This window comes from Phoca vitulina, unplaced genomic scaffold (genome assembly GCF_004348235.1).
Source record: "Phoca vitulina isolate PV1807 unplaced genomic scaffold, GSC_HSeal_1.0 scaffold9, whole genome shotgun sequence".
In the NCBI taxonomy this organism is placed as follows: Eukaryota; Metazoa; Chordata; class Mammalia; order Carnivora; family Phocidae; genus Phoca; species Phoca vitulina.
The window spans coordinates 21,083,890-21,105,869 of NW_022589712.1; the positions used below are offsets into that span (position 1 = coordinate 21,083,890).

Below are 21,980 nucleotides of genomic sequence, written 5' to 3' on the forward strand. Positions count from 1 at the left end.
AATTCTTTTTTTTTTTTTTTTTTTAAATTTTTTTTTTTTTTTTTTAATATTGTATTTATTTGCGAGAGAGAGAATGAGAGACAGAGAGCATGAGAGGGAGGAGCAGACTCCCTGCTGAGCAGGGAGCCTGATGTGGGACTCGATCCTGGGACTCCAGGATCATGACCTGAGCCGAAGGCAGTCGCTTAACCAACTGAGCCACCCAGGCGCCCCAAAGAGAAAATTCTGAAAGCAGCTTGGGACAAGAGATCTGTAACCTACAATGGTAGAAACATTAGATTGGCAACAGACCTATCCACAGAGACCTGGCAGGCCAGAAAGGACTGGCATGATATATTCAGAGCACTAAACGAGAAAAATATGCAGCCAAGAATACTATATACAGCTAGGCTGTGATTGAAAATAGGAGAGAGAAAAATCTTCCAGGACAAACAAAAACTAAAGGAATTTGCAAACACAAAACCAGCCCTACAAGAAATATTGAAAGGGGTCCTCTAAGCAAAGAGAGAGCCTAAAAGTAACATAGACCAGAAAGGAACACAGACAATACACAGTAACAGTTACCTTACAGGCAATACAATGGCACTAAATTCATATCTTTCAATAGTTACCCTGAATGTAAATGGGCTAAATGCCCCAATCAAAAGACACAGGCTATCAGACTGGATAAAAAAACAAGACCCATCAATATGCTGTCTGCAAGAGACACCTCCAGACTGAAAGTTAGGGGGTGGAAAACCATTTACCATGCTAATGGACACCAAAAGAAAGCTGGGGTGAGAATCCTTATATCAGACAAATTAGATTTTAAACCAAAGACTATAATAAGAGATGAGGAAGGACACTATATCATAATTAAAGGGTCTATCCAACAAGAAGATCTAACAATTGTAAATATCAATGCCCCTAACATGGGAGCAGCCAATTATATAAGCCAATTAATAACAAAAGCAAAGAAACACATTGACAACAATACAATAATAGTGAGGGACTTTAACACCCCCCTCACTGAAATAGACAGTTCATCTAAGCAAAAGATCAACAAGGAAATAAAGACTTTAAATGACACACTGGACCAAATGGACTTCACAGATATATTCAGAACATTCCATCCCAAAGGAACTGAATACACATTCTTCTCTAGTGCCCATGGAACATTCTCCAGAATAGATCACATCCTAGCTCACAAATCAGGTCTCAACCAGTACCAAAAGATTGGATCATTCCCTGCATATTTTCAGACCACAATGCTTTGAAACCAGAACTCAATCACAAGAGGAAAGTCGGAAAGAACTCAAATACATGGAGGCTAAAGAGCATCCTACTAAAGAATGAATGGGTCAACCAGGAAATTAAAGAATTAAAAAAATTCATGGAAACCAACGAAAATGAAAACACAACTGTTCAAAATCTTTGGGATTCAGCAAAGGCAGTCCTAAGAGGAAAGCATATAGCAATACAAGCCTTTCTCAAGAAACAAGAAAGGTCTCAAATACACAACCTAACCCTACAGCTAGAGGAACTAGAGAAAGAACAGCAAATAAAGCCTAAACCCAGCAGGAGAAGAGAAATAATAAAGATCAGAGCAGAAATCAATGAAATAGAAACCAAAAGAACAGTAGAACAGATCAACGAAACTAGGAGCTGGTTCTTTGAAAGAATTAATAAGACTGATAAACCCCTGGCCAGACTTATCAAAATGAAAAGAGAAAGGACCCAAATAAATAAAATCATGAAAGAGGAGAGATCACAACCAAAACCAAAGAAATACAAACAATTATAAGAACATATTATGAGCAACTATATGCCAGCAAATTAGATAATCTGGAAGAAATGGATGCATTCCTAGAAATGTATCAACTACCAAAACTGTACTAGGAAGAAACAGAAAACCTGAACAGACCTATAACCATTAAGGAAATTGAAGCAGTCATCAAAAATCTCCCAACAAACAAAAGCCAAGGGCCAGATGGCTTCCCAGGGGAATTCTACCAAACATTTAAAGAATTAATACCTGTTCTTCTGAAACTGTTCCAAAAAATAGAAATGGAAGAAAAACTTCCAAACTTGTTTTATGAGGCCACCATTACCTTGATCCCCAAACCAAAGACCCCATCAAAAAGGAGAATTACAGACCAATATCCTTGATGAACATGGATGCAAAAATTCTCACCAAAATACTAGGAATAGGATCCAACAGTCATTAAAAGGATTATTCGCCATGACCAAGTGGGATTTATCCCTGGGCTGCAAGCAAGGTTGGTTCAACATCCGCAAATCAATCAATGTGATACAATACATTAATAAAAGAAAGAACAAGAACCATATGATCCTCTCAATAGATGCAGAAAAACCATTTGACCAAGTACAGCATCCTTCTTGATCAAAACTCTTCAGAGTATAGGGATAGAGGGTACATACCTCAATATCATAAAAGCCATCTATGAAAAACCCACAGCGAATATCCTTCTCAATGGGGAAAAACTGAGAGCTTTCCCCCTAAGGTCAGGAATGCGGCAGGGATGTCCACTATCACCACTGCTATTCAACATAGTACTAGAAGTCCTAGCCACAGCAATCAGACAACAAAAAGAAATAAAAGGCATCCGAATCGGCAAAGAAGAAGTCAAACTCTCACTCTTTGCAGATGATATGATACTTTACGTGGAAAACCCAAAAGACTCCACCCCAAAACTGCTAGAACTCATACAGGAATTCAGTAAAGTGGCAAGATATAAAATCAATGCACAGAAATCAGTGGCATTCCTATACACCAACAACAAGACAGAAGAAAGGGAAATTAAGGAGTCAATCCCATTTACAATTGCACCCAAAACCATAAGATACCTAGGAATAAATCTAACCAAAGGGGCAAAGAATTTGTACTCAGAAAACTATAAAATACTCATGAAAGAAGTTGAGTAAGACACAAAGAAATGGAAAAACGTTCCATGGTCATGGATTGGAAGAACAAATATTCTGAAGATGTCAATGCTACCTAGAGCAATCTACACATTTAATGCAATCCCTATCAAAATACCATCAATTTTTTTCAAAGAAATGGAACAAATAATCCTAAAATTTGTACGGAACCAAAAAAGACCCCAAATAGCCAGAGGAATGTTGAAAAAGAAAAGCAAAGCTGGTAGCATCACAATTCCGGACTTCAAGCTCTGCTACAAAGCTGTCATCATCAAGACAGTATGGTACTGGCACAAAAACAGACACATAGATCAATGGAACAGAACAGAGAGCCCACAAATGGACCCTCAACTCTATGGTCAACTAATCTTCGACAAAGCAGGAAAGAATGTCCAATGGAAAAAAGACAGTCTCTTCAACAAATGGTGTTGGGAAAATTGGACAGCCACATGCAGAAGAATAAAACTGGACCATTTCCTTACACCACACACAAAAACAGACTCAAAATGGTTGAAAGACCTCAATGTGAGACAGGAGTCCATCAAAATCCTAAAGGAGAACACAGGCAGCAACCTCTTTGACCTCAGCCACAGCAACTTCTTCCTGGAAACATTGCCAAAGGCAAGGGAAGCAAGGGCAAAAATGAACTATTGGGACTTCATCAAGATGAAAAGCTTTTGCACAGCAAAAGAAATGGTCAACAAAACCAAAAGACAACTGACAGAATGGGAGAAGATATTTGCAAATGACATATCAGATAAAGGGCTAGTATCCAAAATCTATAAAGAACTTATCAAACTCAACACCCAAAGAACAAATGATCCAATCAAGAAATGGGCAGAAGACATGAACAGACATTTTTCCAAAGAAGACATCCAAATGGCCAACAGACACATAAAAAAGTGCTCAACAGCACTCGGCATCAGGGAAATCCAAATCAAAACCTCAATGAGATATCACATCACACCAGTCAGAATGGCTAAAATTAACAAGTCAGATGCTGGCAGGGATGCAGAGAAAGGGGAACCCTCCTACACTGTTGGTGGGAATGCAAGCTGGCACGGCCAATCTGGAAAACAGTATGGAGGTTCCTCAAAAAGTTGAAAATAGAGCTACCCTACGACCCAGCAATTGCACTACTGGGTATTTACCCCAAAGATACAAATGTAGTGATCTGAAGGGGTACGTGCACCCCGATGTTTATAGCAGCAATGTCCACAATAGCCAAACTATGGAAAGAGCCAAGATGTCCACTGACATATGGATAAAGAATATGTGATATATATATATACAATGGAATATTATGCAGCCATCAAAAGGAATGAAATCTTGCCATTTGCAATGACGTGGATGGATCTGGAGGGTATTATGCTGAGTGGAATAAGTCAATCAGAGAAAGACATGTATCATATGATCTCACTGATATGAGGAATTCTTAATCTCAGGAAACAAACTGAGGGTTGCTGGAGTGGTGGGGGGTGGGAGGGATAGGGTGGCTGGGTGATAGACATTGGGGAGGGTATGTGCTATGGTGAGTGCTGTGAATTGTGTAAGACTGCTGAATCACAGACCTGTACCTCTGAAAGAAATAATACATTATATGTTAAAAAAAAAAGAAGATAGTAGGAAGGGAAAAATGAAGGGGAGGAAATCGGAGGGGGAGACGAACCATGAGAGACTATGGACTCTGAGAAACAAACTGAGGGTTCTAGAGGGGAGGGGGGTGGGGGGATGGGTTAGCCTGGCGATGGGTATTAAAGAGGGCACGTACTGAATGGAGCACTGGGTGTTATACACAAACAATGAATCATGGAACACTACATCAAAAACTAAGGATGTAATGTATGGTGATTAACATAACATAATAAAATTTTTAAAAAATAACAGTGAAGCAAAGAACTATCATATCATCTGAAAAAAATGTTAGGAATAAAAATGGAGCCAAGCCTTAAAAGATAACACATTTTTCAGGTAAAAATAAGGAGATAAAACCCACACCAAAGAGTAAGATTGAAATTAGCAAGATCCCAAAGGTGCAAAGGCACCAGTGTGTTTGGGAAAATGTACAGAAAACCAGCATAGCTATATTCCTGGTAAGTGCCAGTGAATCAAAGAGGTAGCTGGAGGCCAGATAGAAAACTTAGTGTATAGTAGAGTGATGAACCTTGCACTTAAAGCTTTTTCTGTATTTTCCAATATTTTCCTGAATACTTTCTTGGTAAAGGAATGTCCTGACCAGCCATAACTTTGGGGGAAATAATTCTGAGGACAATATGGAGGATGCACTAGAGTTAAGAAAAATTGGACATAAAAAACCCAGCTTGGGACACACTGTAGTGAATAACAAGAGAAAATCATAAGAGTCTGAATTATGGAAAGGATAGTGGACTAAGAGAAATTCAGTCATTTCCCCAGGGTCATAAAGCAAGTAGAGCTGTGTTTAACTTTAGGTTCAGATGCATCATACTTCATTCAGAAGAGAGGGTTTTAATACCTACTTGATGTGGTGTAAGGAACAAGAAATGATTGAGAAGATTTTGAGGTTACTACTTTGAGAATAGGTAGTTTTTAAGGAAATAAACTAAGATAGGGAATAACTTAGGAAACATGGGTTGGAAGGGGAAGGGAGAGGACGAGTCTAGCTTGGGACATGTTACAAGGCTGCAGTGCATAGAGAAAGAGACATCTAACAGGCAGCAAGCAGAGAGAGTAGAATCTTCCACTAGATTCAACATCATCAACTAAAAATGGTCCTTAGAAGGATTACCTAAGAACAGACTTTTAGAGAAAACCAGCACACTTACAGTGCAGTTGGAATGATGGCCACTGAAAAGGGAGCTGCTAGTGAATCTTTTTCTAGAATACAAATCATAGTTTATCAATTCACAAATTTAGTTACTTGTTTTTTTGTTTTTAATATTTTATTTATTTATTTGACAGAGAGAGAGACAGCGAGAGGGAACACAAGCAGGGGGAGTGGGAGAGGGAGAAGCAGGCTTCCCGCTGAGCAGAGAGCCCGATGTGGGGCTCGATCCCAGGACCCTGGGATCATGACCTGAGCCGAAGGCAGACGCTTAACGACTGAGCCACCCAGGCGCCCCTAGTTACTTGTTAACTAAAATTTTTTTGAGCTGATGAAGACCTCCACATATAAAATACAGAACTGAAGGAGGAAGTCACTTCTAAAAGGGATAGATGCCTTTTAATTTATTATTAGAAGTCCAAAAGAGATCTCAATAATAAGATTTTGTTTCTATTCCCTTTGAGTCCTGTTCCATCTGAAAATATAAATGTTATTTAGTAATGCATACTAGATACTAGAAAGGAGAAAGAGATACTATTCCACCTGTTTTTTAAGGTATCCAGGAATGCAACATCAAATATCTGAATGGCACAAGCTAAATAAGTTATTTAAGGAAAACAGAGTCTCTCCCAAGACAATACCTTAGTTTTATTGTATCTTGTGCGCAAAAGTAGTAACTGCAAACGGATCTTTTCTTTTTTATTATCCTCCATAGGTTGATGTAACATTTGTTCTCCTCTCTGTAGAACGTCCTCAATCTGGGCTCTCTCCTCATCCATCTGAATGTTTAATAGGAAAAACAATTTACTCAAAAGAAAAATGCACAGCATCACTTACTTATCAGTTCCCAAGTAGGAGAACTACCTACGAAGTATGAGATCAGTCAAGATCTGTTCAGCTGAATGATAAGCAACAAAAATTCGTATTTTTTTAAATATTTCACATTTGAAGTTAAAATATCTCATAAAGAATGTTAGTTTAGAAGATATTAGAGAACACTGAAACAAAAGTACCTTTAGTCAAAAAAGTGTGCCTATTTTTTTAAGCATTATGTAAATCACTTGGCAAATCTTACAATGACACTCAGTAGAAAATCACATATGGGTCTATTCTTTGGCATGACTTGGCAAATTCTTTGGGTAAACATCATGGATGTAAAAATATAATTAACAGAACAGAAAAGTAAGAACACCATGGTTTTGAAAATCTCCTTGAACCAACCTTTTCATCTTCATCACTGAATTCCAAGTGTTTTTCCACAACTTTTAACATATTTTCTATGTCACTTTCTAATTTTTCCAGGTCAGAGAAAAGTACATCAGCTTCAAATGCTTCAGTGGTGACCAGACATTGGTAGGCTAATGGTTCCTGGCCAATTAGCAACTGCAGAAGGAAAAGTGTTCTTTGAAAAGATACATTCTTAATCAGACCTGCCATCGTTAATCAGAGGGACGGAGGGTCAAGAGAAGAGCTAGCATTTATTTGAGTTGACTTTAATTTCATTCATTCATAGAGCAATGATTTTATCTATTTGGGCTTCTCTGAGTTACCCATTTTCTCCAAACTCCAGCCAGAGACGTGAGCAAGTGTGCAAGTAACTGTGGCTCCCTGGAGTGCAATGGGAGGATTCTGAGATTGCATATGAGCACAGCAAGAAATAGTGCCAAGATCTTTCTGTGCCACGGCCACGGAAAGAAGAAAGGCCACCACCGACTACAGGTCTATCCCACAGAATGTCTCCCGGGTAACCTTCCCCCATAGAATCCCCTTTGGATTTTGATACCCAAACTCTGAAAAAGTACGTATTTCTCAATGCAGTATTTTCAGATAGTATCACTATAGAAAGACTTTATATTTATATGACTCAACTCAATGTAATAACTTTGATAAAACTAACATGAAAGAAAATAACGAGGTGTTGGCTGAACATGAGGAAACGAGCACTTTCACACTGATTATGGAAGTAGAAATTGGCACAAACTTTTGGAAGGCAGCTATGCTAACCACTATACCACCAACGCTCCCGGCACAAACTTTTGTAGAACTCTTTGGAAAAATCTATTTGATGGTATTTATATGCACAACTCTTAGAACAATTTCAAGAAATTCTAAGAATTGACCCTAAAGGGCATATTAACAAATGAGCAAAAAGACATGCATAAAAGGATCTTGACAATTCAATATTTATAAAAGGACACTAAAAGTGGAAAACTGACTTACAAAAGTATAACAGATCATATAATGGAACACCCCATAGCTGTTGGAAACTATGTCAAAGGAGAACATATAAAACAATATAAAAATTTTGAAATTTTCATATCACATAGATAAGAGTAAGAGTAGACATGTATGCCAAAATGTTAACAGAAGTTATTTATGGGGACAACAATAATTTTGCTTCTTTGTACTTCCTCTCACTCCATCCCTATGTCTCATGCCTTACTCCTTTAAACCAGGAAAATGCTCCTATATACCTATATACCTTTTGAAAAGAAAAGTAGGGAAGTAAGGTCAAAGCTAAGGAAGACAAAAGTTAAAGCAAGTTATTTGTTTGTTTTCCTTAAGTTGTGAATAACCTAAATATATTCATGAGCTATGGAAGATAGTTTGGCCTATTATGTCAGATATTTCAAATTAAAGCAGACTAGACAATGTTTACTTCTTACAAAAAAAGAGGATCCTTCCTCTTAGATAATTTCCACACACACCACTCTCAAGAGGTAGAATTAGCCAAATACTCAAAAATGCCAACCCATGAGCCCAGCTGGGATCCTGAAAACCTCATAATCCTCTGTCAGAATGAACACCTGGTTTGAATGACCCCCAAAATCAGCTATGCTATTTTGTTTTTTGCCTAGCAAACCATCGAAATGTTCTCATCTTTTCAATTTAACATTTACTGAGCCCTCGCCACACTCCAGGCCTTGAGAACACTACAATAAAATGCTTCCTTCCCTGCCCCTCAGGAAACAAGGGAAATAAGAAAGAGAATTAGTAAGATACATACAGAGAGAAAAATTATAAGGAAGCATAAATAAAAACTTTTTAAAGGAAAACTCTTACTTATTATCCTCTTATTTAAATTTATAAAGCCCTTTTTCAAATTTAAAACAGCAGATAGTAGCTTTTCTGCATTAGTTCTAAATTGTGAAATTTCTTGTAATTTTTGATGCAATAAAACAAAAAACCAGTTCACAAGCATGTAGTGTGCACAAATTTATAAAGTATGACTACACAGTAATGGGTTTAATATTCATGCCTAGCTTGGAAATGAGTCTTAATTTTTTTTTAAAGATTTATTTATTTATTTGAGAGAAAGAGAGAGAGAGAGAAGGGGGAGGGGCAGAGAGGGAATAGGGAGACAGAGACTTAAGCAGCCTGTGCTGGGCACAGAGCCTGAAGTGGGGCTCGATATCACAACCCTGAGATCATGACATGAAGAGAAACCAACAGTCAATCACTTAACCAACTGAGCCCCCCAGGCTCACCCACCTTTTATTTATTTATTTGAGAGAGAGGGAGAGGGAGAGAGAGAGAGAGAGAATAAGTACGGTGTGTAGGGGCAGAGGGGAGTCTTATTATTTTATAGCCAATTTTAAATTCTGATTGAGACTTTGAAAGCTTTTCTCAAATGGTTTATTTTCTTCAATACTAATTTCCTGTTGTCTCTCCTTCATATGCAAAATCACAAATAAATAAGGACTGATGCTCCACTCAAAGAAAAAGTGATTAAAATCATTTTAATTCAGAACTCTTTGATGTATTTACCATATAATCACCTATCATTGAGATACATGTCCACATGAAAAGTAATTTTATATTAAAATATAATTACTCACCTTGGCACTTTTGATATGTTGAGACACCTTTTCAAAGTTTCTATTCAGTTCAGCTAATTTTGGTTCTACAAGTTCCCTGCTTGAGCCTCCACGTGCATTCATCAAAACAATGGCTTGATCACGGACATTTTCAACTTGGAGGTTGGCATCATCTAGCTCAGATATTAAACGCTAATTGCAAGAAAACACAAAATTATCATATGGGAAAAATCAAAACCAAAGATGGGTATGATGCCAATTCAGAATTAAAGGCAGTGTAAATGAATTTCTTGGATCCCTGGAGAAGATTTTAGAATAATCAATTTAATGAAGAGCTGTTCATATAGGATTCATATGAGACCTCAGTTTCTCCCACCAAAATAAAAACTAATGAATCTACTGCAAGGGAAGAATGAATGCACAAATAACTTGGAGCACTAGAGAAAGACCACACCAAAACCTTCCACTCCTGGAAGTGTTACTGATGCTCTGTGCTCAGTACCTTCACAATTTCTTCCCGTTTACTTGCTGGTTTTTTTTCAATCTCATCCAATAGAGCTTCAGCTTGATAAAGCCAGGTACTTATGTGAGCAACATTTCCGTCAAATATTTCCAACTGGTTCTGATGATTCTAGAAAGGAATTAATGAAATGCTGATGCAATCATATGCAATATTTACGACAATAATCTTAGATGACATTTAAAAGACCTCTGAAAAGCCAAATGTATGCTGAATTTCAAGATAGGTTTCTGTCTTTCTGCAAAGCTCTTTCCCAGTGAATAAATCTCATTCCTGAAAATGCACAGCTATGGTTACATACTTTTTAAATTTATTTGATTTAGACCTCAGTACAGTCAAAAGGTGAAGAGGGATAAAAGGTGAAACTTTCTTTTTCAATTTCATTTTGTTTGTCTCCCTTATTCTTCATTCTTGTAAGTAATTTCATTTATCCCCCTTGATCATATTCTTTAAAAACTCACTTAAAAAGTAGTAATATAAAAGAATGATTAAAATATGGGTTGAATAAGATTCTGCCTGCTCAGTGGACTGACTGACTGGCAGGCCTGTGGCTTGTCAACTCAGTGCCACCAGCACTTAAAAGTACAGCTGGTACAGACCTCACATTTCCTGAAGCAGGACAGAAAATGTGATTGAGAGAATAAATGTGAAAACCAAAAGAAAACAGTAAAGCCGCTGCGCTTAAAACAAAGCAAAATAGCTGAGACTAAGGCAAGAATTTAGGACTTGATCAAAGAGATTAGGGAAGCCTTTGGATGAAATTAACAACTTTTAAGAACTATATTTTATAGGATAAACTAGAAAAAAAACCTTAGAAGTATTTAAAATACAAGAAAAAATTATTAATCCATAATATGGGAGAATAGTTAAGAAAATGAGAACCTATAAATGAGAAAAGTTTGGAAAGTGATCTTGATTCTAAGAAAGAAGAACTGATGACCACCTGACTTATTTAATGTTAAATGTTCTAGGGGCGCCTGGGTGGCTCAGTCAGTTAAGCGTCTGCAGTTGGCTCAGGTCATGATCACAGGGTTCCTGGATGGAGCCCCATGTCCAGCTCCCTGCTCAGTGGGAAGTCTGCCTCTCACTTTCCCTCTGCTCCTCTTCCTCATTCATGCTCTCTCCTTCTTTCTCTCTCAAATAAATAAAATCTTTTTTAAAAATGTTCTAACAGGACTATAAAGGTATTATTTGAAAGGAGAATTTGGAAGGTACAGACTGAAGAATATAGAAGTAAGCTGTGAGAATGTGGAATAAAGTTAGTTTCAATAAAAACGAATATATAAAATATTTAATGAAGGGGGGTGCCTGGGTGGCTCAGTTGTTAAGCGTCTGCCTTCGGCTCAGGTCATGATCCCAGGTCATGATCCTGGGATCGAGCCCCACATCGGGCTCTCTGCTCTGCGGGAAGCCTGCTTCTCCCTCTCCCACTCCCCCTGCTTGTGTTCCCTCTCTGGCTGTGTCTCTCTCTGTCAAATAAATAAAATCTTTAAAAAAAAAATAAATAAATAAAATAAAATAAAATATTTAATGAACATACTCTATGAGCCAAGAGTTTCATATTCTTTATTTAACATTTAACAACTCTGTGAGATATGTTCTTTTATTCTGATTTTATATATAGGGAAATTAAAATGTAGCAATATTTAAGTAATTTACCAAAGTTCTGCAGGTAGTAAGTTGTGAATGAACTCTAGATAAAAAGCTGACAGATCAAGATATGAGCCCATGAGCTTCAATGCCCTACACATTCTGATTTCAGTAAATGCTCAACTACACAATAATTTATTTTTTCTCTGTCTCTATTTATTACCCAGTAATTCTATGAATTTGAAAAAAGTCCTATCTTAGATATGTCAAAACAAAATTATAATTTATAAATGAAACACCCTCTATGGGAAGAGAGAGGGAGGTTGCCATATATTCATTGTTAGTAGAAGAGGGACAGAAAACCACTGTGAAATTTAAATGGTCACTATTTCCATGAAATAATTAACAGTTGGCATAACCAAAGGCTGATAACATACAACCTTTAATAATTAGCATAAACATCATCATGATATCTAACACTGGTTATTTCAAGTATAGTTATATAGTCAAATACCCATGTTTTACGTCATATAATAATCACAAAAACTGTATGAGGTAGAAATTATAATACTGTCCATTTTACATATGAGAAAACTGAGATTTAGAGAGTATTTAAGTGACTTCACCAATGTCACCCCCCAGTAGTCAAAATTTTTACTTAGGCCATCAGATGTTAGTATGCCATTATTAGAACATTATAAACATTATATACATGATTTATGATCGCATAAAAATTAAATACAATATCAAATCATTACACTATAACAAATGAGGTACGTTTACTAAGATATTAAAGTACACATTTCTATGTACATCACAAATGATTTACTACTTAATAGAGACATTTTTAACTCTTTCTGGTTATTATCTTTTCAAAGGAAAGAAATAACATGTAGTCTGTCTAATGAAATTAATTCACTTGAAGCAAAACATTACTGTGACACAGAGAAAACAGGACTTAAGATTCTAATCAGAGCTGCATTGGCTTTTAAATAATTAAAGGAGAAAAGACTTCATTGTTAAATTTTCCCCAAAACATACCATTAATGTATTGCACCAATCCTCTGTCCACGTACGGACTCGGCTACACCCCGCGTTAAGCACACAGAGCCTCTCCTCTAAAACAGGCTCACTGCCCTCGATCAAGTTCTTCAGGGCAGCACTACTCTCAGTGATGGTATTTAAATCAGCTTTTCTCTTTTCCAGATCCTTCAGAATATTCTAGAAAAGAAAAACACCAAGATCCACTTGATCTTGCAGAACATTATAAAAGCTTTTTGCTTTTGTTTCAAGATTTTATTTAAATTCAAGTTAGTTAACACATAGTGTAGTATTAGTTTCAGGGGTAGAATTTAGTGATTCAGCACTTGCAGGTAACACCTAGTTTATACAACTTTAATTTTTTAAAAACTTTTCTTCAACATATGCATAGTAGTCCATGACTCCCATAGATAATCCACAATATGTCAAAGGTTTCCAAAACTCCACATCTGATTAATATGTTGAGAGTTCTTAACTTCCTCATAAAAATTAGAACATTTAATTATGCAAATACAAAAAAGTAACAAATTCAGTTGTGAAAAGGTAATCATTTCATTAATTTTAATGTAGTACAAATGCTACTTATTACCCACAAACACCAAGTATCTTCATCATAGCTTTAGACATAAAGAATCAATTTTATTTTCAGTAACTATAACCTGGCAAAGCAGAACTATCCCAGAAGTCACAATTTTCAAAATTTTATAATGAATTTATGTCCTAGACTACTACAGGAAACTACTGATGTGTACTACATTTATTTGGAAGGATAATACCCTGTACTAGGTGACTTAATATATAATCTGCTGTATCAGCATTATAAAAAATATTTCATCTTAGCTAAATCATAGGAAAACTAGCACATCTAAGCTGTAGTCATATAGTTGCCATATGCAAAGATAATACTCTGGGTGGTATAATGATAACTTGATTTGCACATTCATAAGGTTTGACCAGGCAGAGAAATACAGCAAAAATGCTGGATTCCAAAATTAAAACTACAAAGTTCTAAAATCAAAAAGTAACATGAGCATATCTACCCACCCCACTGCTTTGTACCTTTTTTAGCCAACATTTAAACAAATCATTTCAAGGAGCTCATTTATATTTAATTTCACATCATTAAATTATATTTTGGAAGGCATAAAAATTGCAAATTCCCAGATGAGTCAAGGTTTAAACATTCACTTGGCCACATCAAATACTGGTATATTTATAAAGGCACTAAAATGTTTCTTTTAAATGTTCTTCTCCAGAAGGGAGAAGAAAAAAAAAAAAAAACCACGGCCAAGCTCTGTGCAGTTAAGACTTTCTACCTACCTTCACAGGGAATGTACTGATTGACTAGAACAGTCTTTAAGAACTATACGAAATAATTAAGTACAAGTAATTAAATGCAAACAGTACACACAACTATCTACGCTAATAGACTGTATTGTAAATAAAATGACTACACTGAAAATAATATTTAAGCTACTGAATAAAAATGCTGTTAAAGTTCAGGAATGAAAATGCTATTTAAATTTTTACATTGAAAAAATTTTACATAATTTTTAAGTGCAAATACATTAAAATGTTGTGAAATATGAATGTTTCTTAAATCTGAAAACAACATTGAAAAAGTGGGTGATTATGTTATATACTGATGTTTCGTTTGATTTACTCTAGTGAAGAGAATGTGCTGTGAATTCGTGATTTGTATTTACCATCTTCATTATTTCAAACCTGAAATAAGATTAAATGGGAATTTTAAAATGAATAGCACCAGAAGAGACAATCTTACCATTGTTTTAAAAGCCTTTACCTTAAAAAATAATGAGAATCAACTAATTGAATTGAATTGATGTGAGTAAACAGATGATTAAAAATTAAATATGTGAAAATCAGTATCACCTATGTACAAGCTATAATTAGTAAAAATGGAGAAAAAGCATACTCTTTATACACCTATAAAAATAAGTATGTAGGAATAAACATCTTTGCATACATATATAATGTTTTTGAAGAAAAAAACCAAAGCATTATGTAGTAATGTAAAAAAATTGGGGGGAAAAATGAAACATACCACTTACTAAGAAGACTTATAACAAAGATATTGTTTCTCCTCAAAACAAATCTATAAATTTATGGCAATACAAACCAAAATTTCTAACAGAATTTTTAAAATAATTTCAGACTAATATTTCTTAAGTTTATATGAGTATACACAAAAAAACCCCAGAAACATGAAGACAGGGAATCCATTAACTATATGTTGAAATACATTATGAAGCCATATAGTCGAACAGTTGAAGAACAATTCAGAGGGTCAGATCAGTGAAGCGGAAAACAGAGAAAAGCAACAGGCAAAAAGAATATATGAATTTAGCATGTCAAATCAGAGAGGAAAGGATGATAAATGGTTAACTATTTGGTCCAGAAGGATTAAAACATTAAAGGTAAAAGATGAAACTATAAAAGAGCTAGAAAAAAATATAAGTAAAGAATTATATAACCTTGGAGCAGAGTGTAGTGTTGGAGTTTCCAAGCACTACAGACAGATACAGTGAAGAAAAAGATGAATTTTATTCTTTAAAAAATATATAATACAGTGGTTTAAAAAACAGAAAACAGAAAGGAAACTGCAGAGGCAAAAAACAAAAAAGAAAAGAAAAGAAAAATGCAACACACAACACACTAAGCATTTATTATTATGGTAGGGAAAGAGCTCTAAATTAAAAGACCAAAAATGGTCAGAAATACAAAAAGGCAATTTTTTCTTAAGGAGGCTCCATGCCCAGCGTGGAGCCCAATGTGGGCTTGAACTCACAACCCTGAGATCAAGACCTGAGCTGAGATCAAGAGTTGGATGCTTAACCGACAGGTACCCAGGCACCCCAAAAAGGCGATTTTTTAAAAAGAGCTACAAATGGCTTCTAAACTTTGGAAAATGTTGCAATTAAATAACCAAAACATGGTATTTGCCTACCATCGAGCAAGCAGGAATTCTCACTCACAGCTGGTGGGTACAACATTTCCGAAGGGCAATTTTATAATGTGTATAAGAATTTTAAATGGGTATATCGCTTGACCAATATTTTTAAGGCTAAGAATTTATCCTTAAGAAATAATCATGAATATATGTTATGATTTAGCTTCAAGTATATTCATCACAGCATTTTTTACAATAGTGGAAATTGGTAATAATTTAAATGGACATGAATAGAGGAATGGCATAATAAAAAATACCTCTCCAATGTGTGATACAAAACCCCTGTAGGTAAAGAAAAATATTAAAGATAAAAGTTTTTAAAACAATGTTAAGAAACATTAGACACAATATAATTACTTTTAAATGTTTCTGTCTATGCATGTTTATATATGCCTATGAAAATGGTGTATTCTTTGAGTATAAATGATTTTTGCTCTTGCCTTTTTTCATTACACTGTGCAAATGTCATTCAATTAGCTTATATGACTTAAGTTATTAATAAGAAAATAATGGTTTTCAAAATGTATTGTACAAAGAAGATAATATTTCCTTGAAAAACTTAAATTTAACAAAAAGAAAGTTTGATGTCTTTGCTTTGCATTCATCGACAAATTCCAATATTCCTCCTATCTTTCCTCCATCTCTTTCTCCAGATCCTTGTCACATCACACAGCCCATGGCATAATTATACTTTTCATGAGCTATTGTAATGCCTCATATCTTGACTCTCTTTCAACTGTTACCTCTACAAAATGTTCAAATTAAGAAATGGTTGCATCCTCCATGACCTCATAGCACCTGCTCTCCACATCCCACAAGCAAACACCTGTAGATGTCAACACTGATATTTGTGGCTCTATATACATTTCCATCACAGTATTGATCATTTATATTCAGGACTTATCTCTAGTATACATGCTTCTTTCTTAGGAAGCAAATTTAGGAAAAGAGAATGCCTTCAATACTTCAAAAAAGTAGTTTCTGTTCCATTCAATTCTTTGTCCACCTCAAAAGAGAATCAGCAAATCTGTTCTCTAATCTCTGATGTCAAAATAACTACAGAGTTACAGAAAACTCTTGGATCTTTCATTGATTTTTTTTTTTGAAAATTCTGTTCCTATGCTCTTTCCATCAGTTCGTTTGCAATAGAAAATTTAATTACTGGTATAAAAGTTATTACAGAAGAATTAATAAATAAATTCAATTCAGCACAATACTTTGTGAAAAATGAATACTCAAAAAATATCACCAGTTGTGAAGGTAATGATTAGAATGTTTTTAAGTACCACATAGGCACAATGCCTATGTAGGCCCTACTGATGATCCATGTGAGTTTAATTCTTTTGGAATCAAGATAAAAATATCTTCTTAAAATTATTGTCTTTCAAAATAGTCTTTTCTTTTTTCTTAAGACAGAAGTCGAAAAAATAATGGAAAAAAGAAAAGGCTATGTTTAACATGAAATGGAGATAAATGACATCCTGAACAAGATGCCACAGGAGACCCTGGCATAATATTGGCAGGTAACCCAAACTACAACTTACTTTAGCCCAGGAGATTTCTATATCCAAGTCCCCAAGCAAGCCTTCTGATGTGGATTTCTGTACCAATTCAGCTTCAGTAACAGAAAGCCATTCAGAGAGAGAAGCAGTCTCTTTCTTCATTTTCCGGGCCAACTGTGATGCTCTTTCCAGGTCCTGTTTTCCCTCTGTCACCTAAAAAGGAGAAAGAGAGAGAGAGAAGAGAGAGGGAGGGAGGCAGAGAGAGGGAGAGAAGGAGAGAAGGAGGGAAAGAGGGAGGGAGGAGAGGGAAACAGAAACAGAGGGAGGGAGAGGAGGGAGAAAGAAAAGGAAAGGAAGAGGGAAAAGAACATGAAAAGAATGAATCCAAATAATAACCAAAGATCCAAACTATTCATACTTAACCCCCAAGACATACATAACCTTTATCTCTCCCACCTGGAATCACTCCATTCTTGTATTTCCACAAGGGGACAACATACTACAGAGGTTAAGTGTCAGGCAACCCTGGGTTTTCATTTCAGCTCTTCCCAATTACTTTCTAAGTGACCTTGGTAGAGGCATAGCCCTTAAAAGGTTGTTATGTATCAAATGAGAAAGATACACACACAGAGGGCTTGGCCAGGCCTTGTAACAAAGTTAAGGAATCAGTAAATGAGATCTTTTATCATTTTGAACAGAAGATGCCCTACAATCCTCTCAAGAAAGAATTCTGTTAAAAAAACACACACATATACCTTATATTCTAGAAATTTGAGGGGGAAATAGTATGATTTTCATAATTATGTTTTGCAATTAACTACTTAACTTAAAATATAATAAAGGGCTATGCAACATAAACCTTCAGTATTATTTTGTTTTTGTGGTTGACAGAAAGCAAAATGAACTGAACTAACATTTACCAGGCTCTTAACATAGCTCCCATATCACGCTGAAGAATCTTATACATGCTGTGCAGTAAGACCCTCCGGAGCCTCTACTTTGCAGGTCAGGGCCGTGAAGCTTAAAGGGGCCAAGGCTACGATCAGTGGGACACGGCCACTGGATTGAGCTTGGTCTGACACTTTACATTACATGATGGTATGCTCTAACAAAACTATCATTCATAATCTAACGCTGAGATAGCATTTTTAAGGGTATCACAACACAATACATATATAAACGTGTTCTTTTTATGTGCACATAGGTAGAGATAATTCGCATTACCTAAGTAGCAGAGTGATAAGTCATGTATGGGATAAAATTTTCTTAGACGATAAAAAGACTGAATTTTCTTAAGTATGTGGAATTACATTTCTTTTTTCTGGTCCCCTAGATTCAATTTTATTCTTTCGTACCTCAAGGATTATTATTAAATTCCTTCTTAAAAGTCAAATATTTTTTCTCTACAGAGTTTAATTAGAATTCATGACTTTAAATTAATAGCCCCTCAATGCAGAATTCAGGAGACAAATACACGAATTATATTAAAAGGTATTAGGTATTCAGAGGATCTCATCTGATCTTGACATGCCCAGGCAGTTACACAATCATCATAAAACTTAATGCTACCAAAGATTTGTATATACCAGGAAGAAAATAATTTACAGTTCAACAAAAACTCTTCTCAGTCTAACCAATACATTTTGAGATGTATGCATTCTGAATTAGGCAGTATCAACTTGGAGTGATTTTACCTAATCATTTCTCCTTTCTCCCTCTTAGATATTCAATCATTCCCTCTTAATAGGAACATCCCCATCAGCTATGAAATATACTCAGGTCTTGGGGCACCTGGGTGGCTCAGTCAGTTAAGCGTCTGCCTTCGGCTCAAGTCATGATCTCAGGGTCCTGGGATCGAGCCCTGCATGGGGCTCCCTGCTCAGCGGGGAGTCTGCTTCTCCCATCTGCTTCTCCCTCTCCCTCTGCCCCTTGAGTATATACATACTCAAGTCTCTTATATTTAAAAAAAAAAAAAAAATTATCCTTCTTTGGCTCCATCTACCCTAAGACCTTCCTCTCTCCTATCTCTCCCTTACCAATCCTCTAAAGCATTTTCTTACCTTCCCCACATTTCTTACCTCCTCCCATCCTGCCTTCTGCCCCTATCACTCCACAGAAATTGTCTTTGCTGACTCAGCTCAATAATGACTCCAAAGGCAACAGATCTAAATGGACATCTTTAAGTGGACATCATTTTTTATGCTCAATAATTCAAAACCAGTGCCTCTACCCATTCTCAAAATGCCCTTTTCCCCTGGCTTCCCAGCCCCAGCACTCTCCTGGTGTGCTAACACTTCTAATCAATGCATTCATCATCTCCCATAGTTACCTTTTTTTTTTTTTTTGGTAGTGAAAATACTTAACATCTATTCTCTTAGCAGATTTCAAGTATAGTTATGGAAAACAGTATGGTGGTTCCTCAAAACATTAAAAATAAAACTACCATATGATCCAGTAATCCCACTTTGGTGTATATATCCAAAGGAAATGAAATTAGTGTTTAGAAAAGATATCTGCCTGCCCATGTTCATGGCTGCAGTACACACAGTAGCCAAGATGTGGAAACAAATGTCCACTGATGAACAGATAAATAAAATGTGGCACAGATATACTTTAGTTTCTTTTGCAAACACATCTTCCTCAAATTTCTTACTAAATGATGTAATTCCTCAAGACCTGGTTCAGGCCTTTTTTTTTTAATTTACTTAAAAATTATTTTTAATTTATTTTTTCAGGTTTTATTGAGATATAGCACTGTATAAGTTTAAGGTGTATAGCACAATGACTTTACTCACATATATTACAAAATGATTACCACAATAACTTTAAACATCCATCATTTCATACAGATACAAAAAAAAAAAAAACAACTTTTTTTTCCTTGTGATGAGAACTCATAGGATTTACCCTTTTCACAACTTCCCTATGTACATATACAGCAGTGTGAGCATAGTCAGCATGTTGTACATTATATTCCTAGGGCTTATGTACCTTGTGACTGCAAGTTTGTTCCTTTTGATCACCTTCATCCAATTCCCAGACCCACCAGCTCCCCACCTCTGGTAGCCACAAATCTGATCTCTTTTCCTGTGAGTTTTGTTGTTGTTGTTTTATAAATTTCAAATAAAAGTGAGATTATATATTATTTGTCTTTCTCTGATTTATCTCACTTAGCACAATGAGGGCATTGTGCTAAGTGAGATAAACCATATATATATATGCATTCACACACCATATCTTCCATATCCATTCTTCCATTAATGGACACTTAGGTTGTTTCCATGCCTTGGCAACTCTAAACAGAGCTACTATGAACATGAGGATGCAGATATCTCTTCAATGTAGTATTTTTGTTTCCATCAGATATATACCCAGAAGTGAATTACTAGACCATACTGTAGCTCTATTTTTAATTTTTTGAGGAACCTCCACACTGTCTTCCACAGCAGTTGCACCCATTTACAATCCTACCAACAGTGCACATCCTTTCCTCCACATCCTCACCAGCATTATCTCTTTCTATTGATACTACCCATCTAACAGGTATGAGGTAGTATCTTATTGTGGTTTTGATTTGCATTTCCTCAATGATTAGTCATGCTTGAGTACCTTCTCAGGTACCTATTGACCCTTCATATATCTGCCTTGGTACAATGTCTATTCAGGTCCTCTGCCCATTTTTAATTGGATTATTTGGTTTTTTGCTATTGAGTTGTATGGATTCTTTATATATTTTTGATATTAACTCATTATCATATATATGATTTGCAAATATCTTTTTCCCATTCTGTAGGTTGTCTTTCCATTTTGCTGATGGTTTCTTTTGCTGTGCAGGAGCTCTTTAGTTTGATGTAGTCCCACTCATTTATTTTTTATTTTGTGGCTTGTATAGGCTTTTCTTTTCTCATTATATCTTCTCCCTAGACAATCTCATCACCACTGAAAACTTTAATTACCATCTCTATGCAGATGACTCATAAAATTCCTAGCTTCAACCCAGATATAGTCTCCAGACTTGAATAACTTTCTGAGTACCTGATATATTCAATTCACTCTCACAAAGGCACTTAACGTGTGAACATGCCCAATACATACTTATGACTTTGCCATGTTTCCGCCTTTCCTTCCAGTGCCCCCTCCCAATGACGGTACCATGATCTTCCATGTAACCAAGCCAGAAACCCAGGGGTCATCCTTCATCTCCCCACCTCCTGTACTCCCACATCCTAATCCATCATCAACTCCTACTCACCTCACTTCTTAAATGTGTCTAAGTCCATCTGCTCATGCCATCTCCACTGCCCCACCCTCATTAATGCCACCATCATTTCTCACTAAGAACGCAACAATGACTTCCTAACTGCTCTCTTCACATCCATTGCTGCCTTTCTCCAATTCAACTGCAGTGAGTGATCTTTTAAAAAGCAAATACATGAGCCTGTTATCTCCCTGCTAAAATCCTGCAATTACTGCTTATTGCTCTTAAGATTAAAATCCTTATCACAAACCTAAGACACTAACTAGTATGCTCTGGTCTCCTCCCTTTCTCCAACACCACGTTCCCCACACTTGCTGTATTAGCCACACAAATGTACCATGCTGCCCCCTGCCACAGAGCCTTTCCACATGCTGTCCCAGCAACCTCAAAGTCTCCACTGCTTTCACCCAGGCTATTCCTACTCATCCTTCAGATCTCAGTTTACGTACCACTTCTTCAAGGAAGTTTTTGTAACCCCAGTCTGGGCCAAATCCCCCGTTACATACACTCTTAAAGCACCACATACATTCCTTCACAATACTTCAGACTGCTAAT

The 21,980-nt window shown here is 36.1% G+C and overlaps 1 protein-coding gene across 7 annotated transcripts in view; it reads right to left on the reverse strand.

Moving 5' to 3' along the window:
• The window catches only part of UTRN (utrophin), a 491,233-nt gene that overhangs the window by 285,154 nt on the left and 184,099 nt on the right, over positions 1 to 21,980 (reverse strand). For all 7 annotated transcript variants that reach the window (XM_032407730.1, XM_032407732.1, XM_032407729.1 and 4 more), the window contains 6 exons: positions 17,210 to 17,380; positions 12,695 to 12,874; positions 10,046 to 10,174; positions 9,565 to 9,735; positions 6,947 to 7,108; positions 6,367 to 6,504 (listed from right to left, as the gene is read on the reverse strand). In XM_032407730.1, the coding sequence (XP_032263621.1) occupies positions 6,367 to 6,504; positions 6,947 to 7,108; positions 9,565 to 9,735; positions 10,046 to 10,174; positions 12,695 to 12,874; positions 17,210 to 17,380 (951 nt within the window). The remainder of the gene's footprint in view (positions 1 to 6,366; positions 6,505 to 6,946; positions 7,109 to 9,564; positions 9,736 to 10,045; positions 10,175 to 12,694; positions 12,875 to 17,209; positions 17,381 to 21,980) is intronic.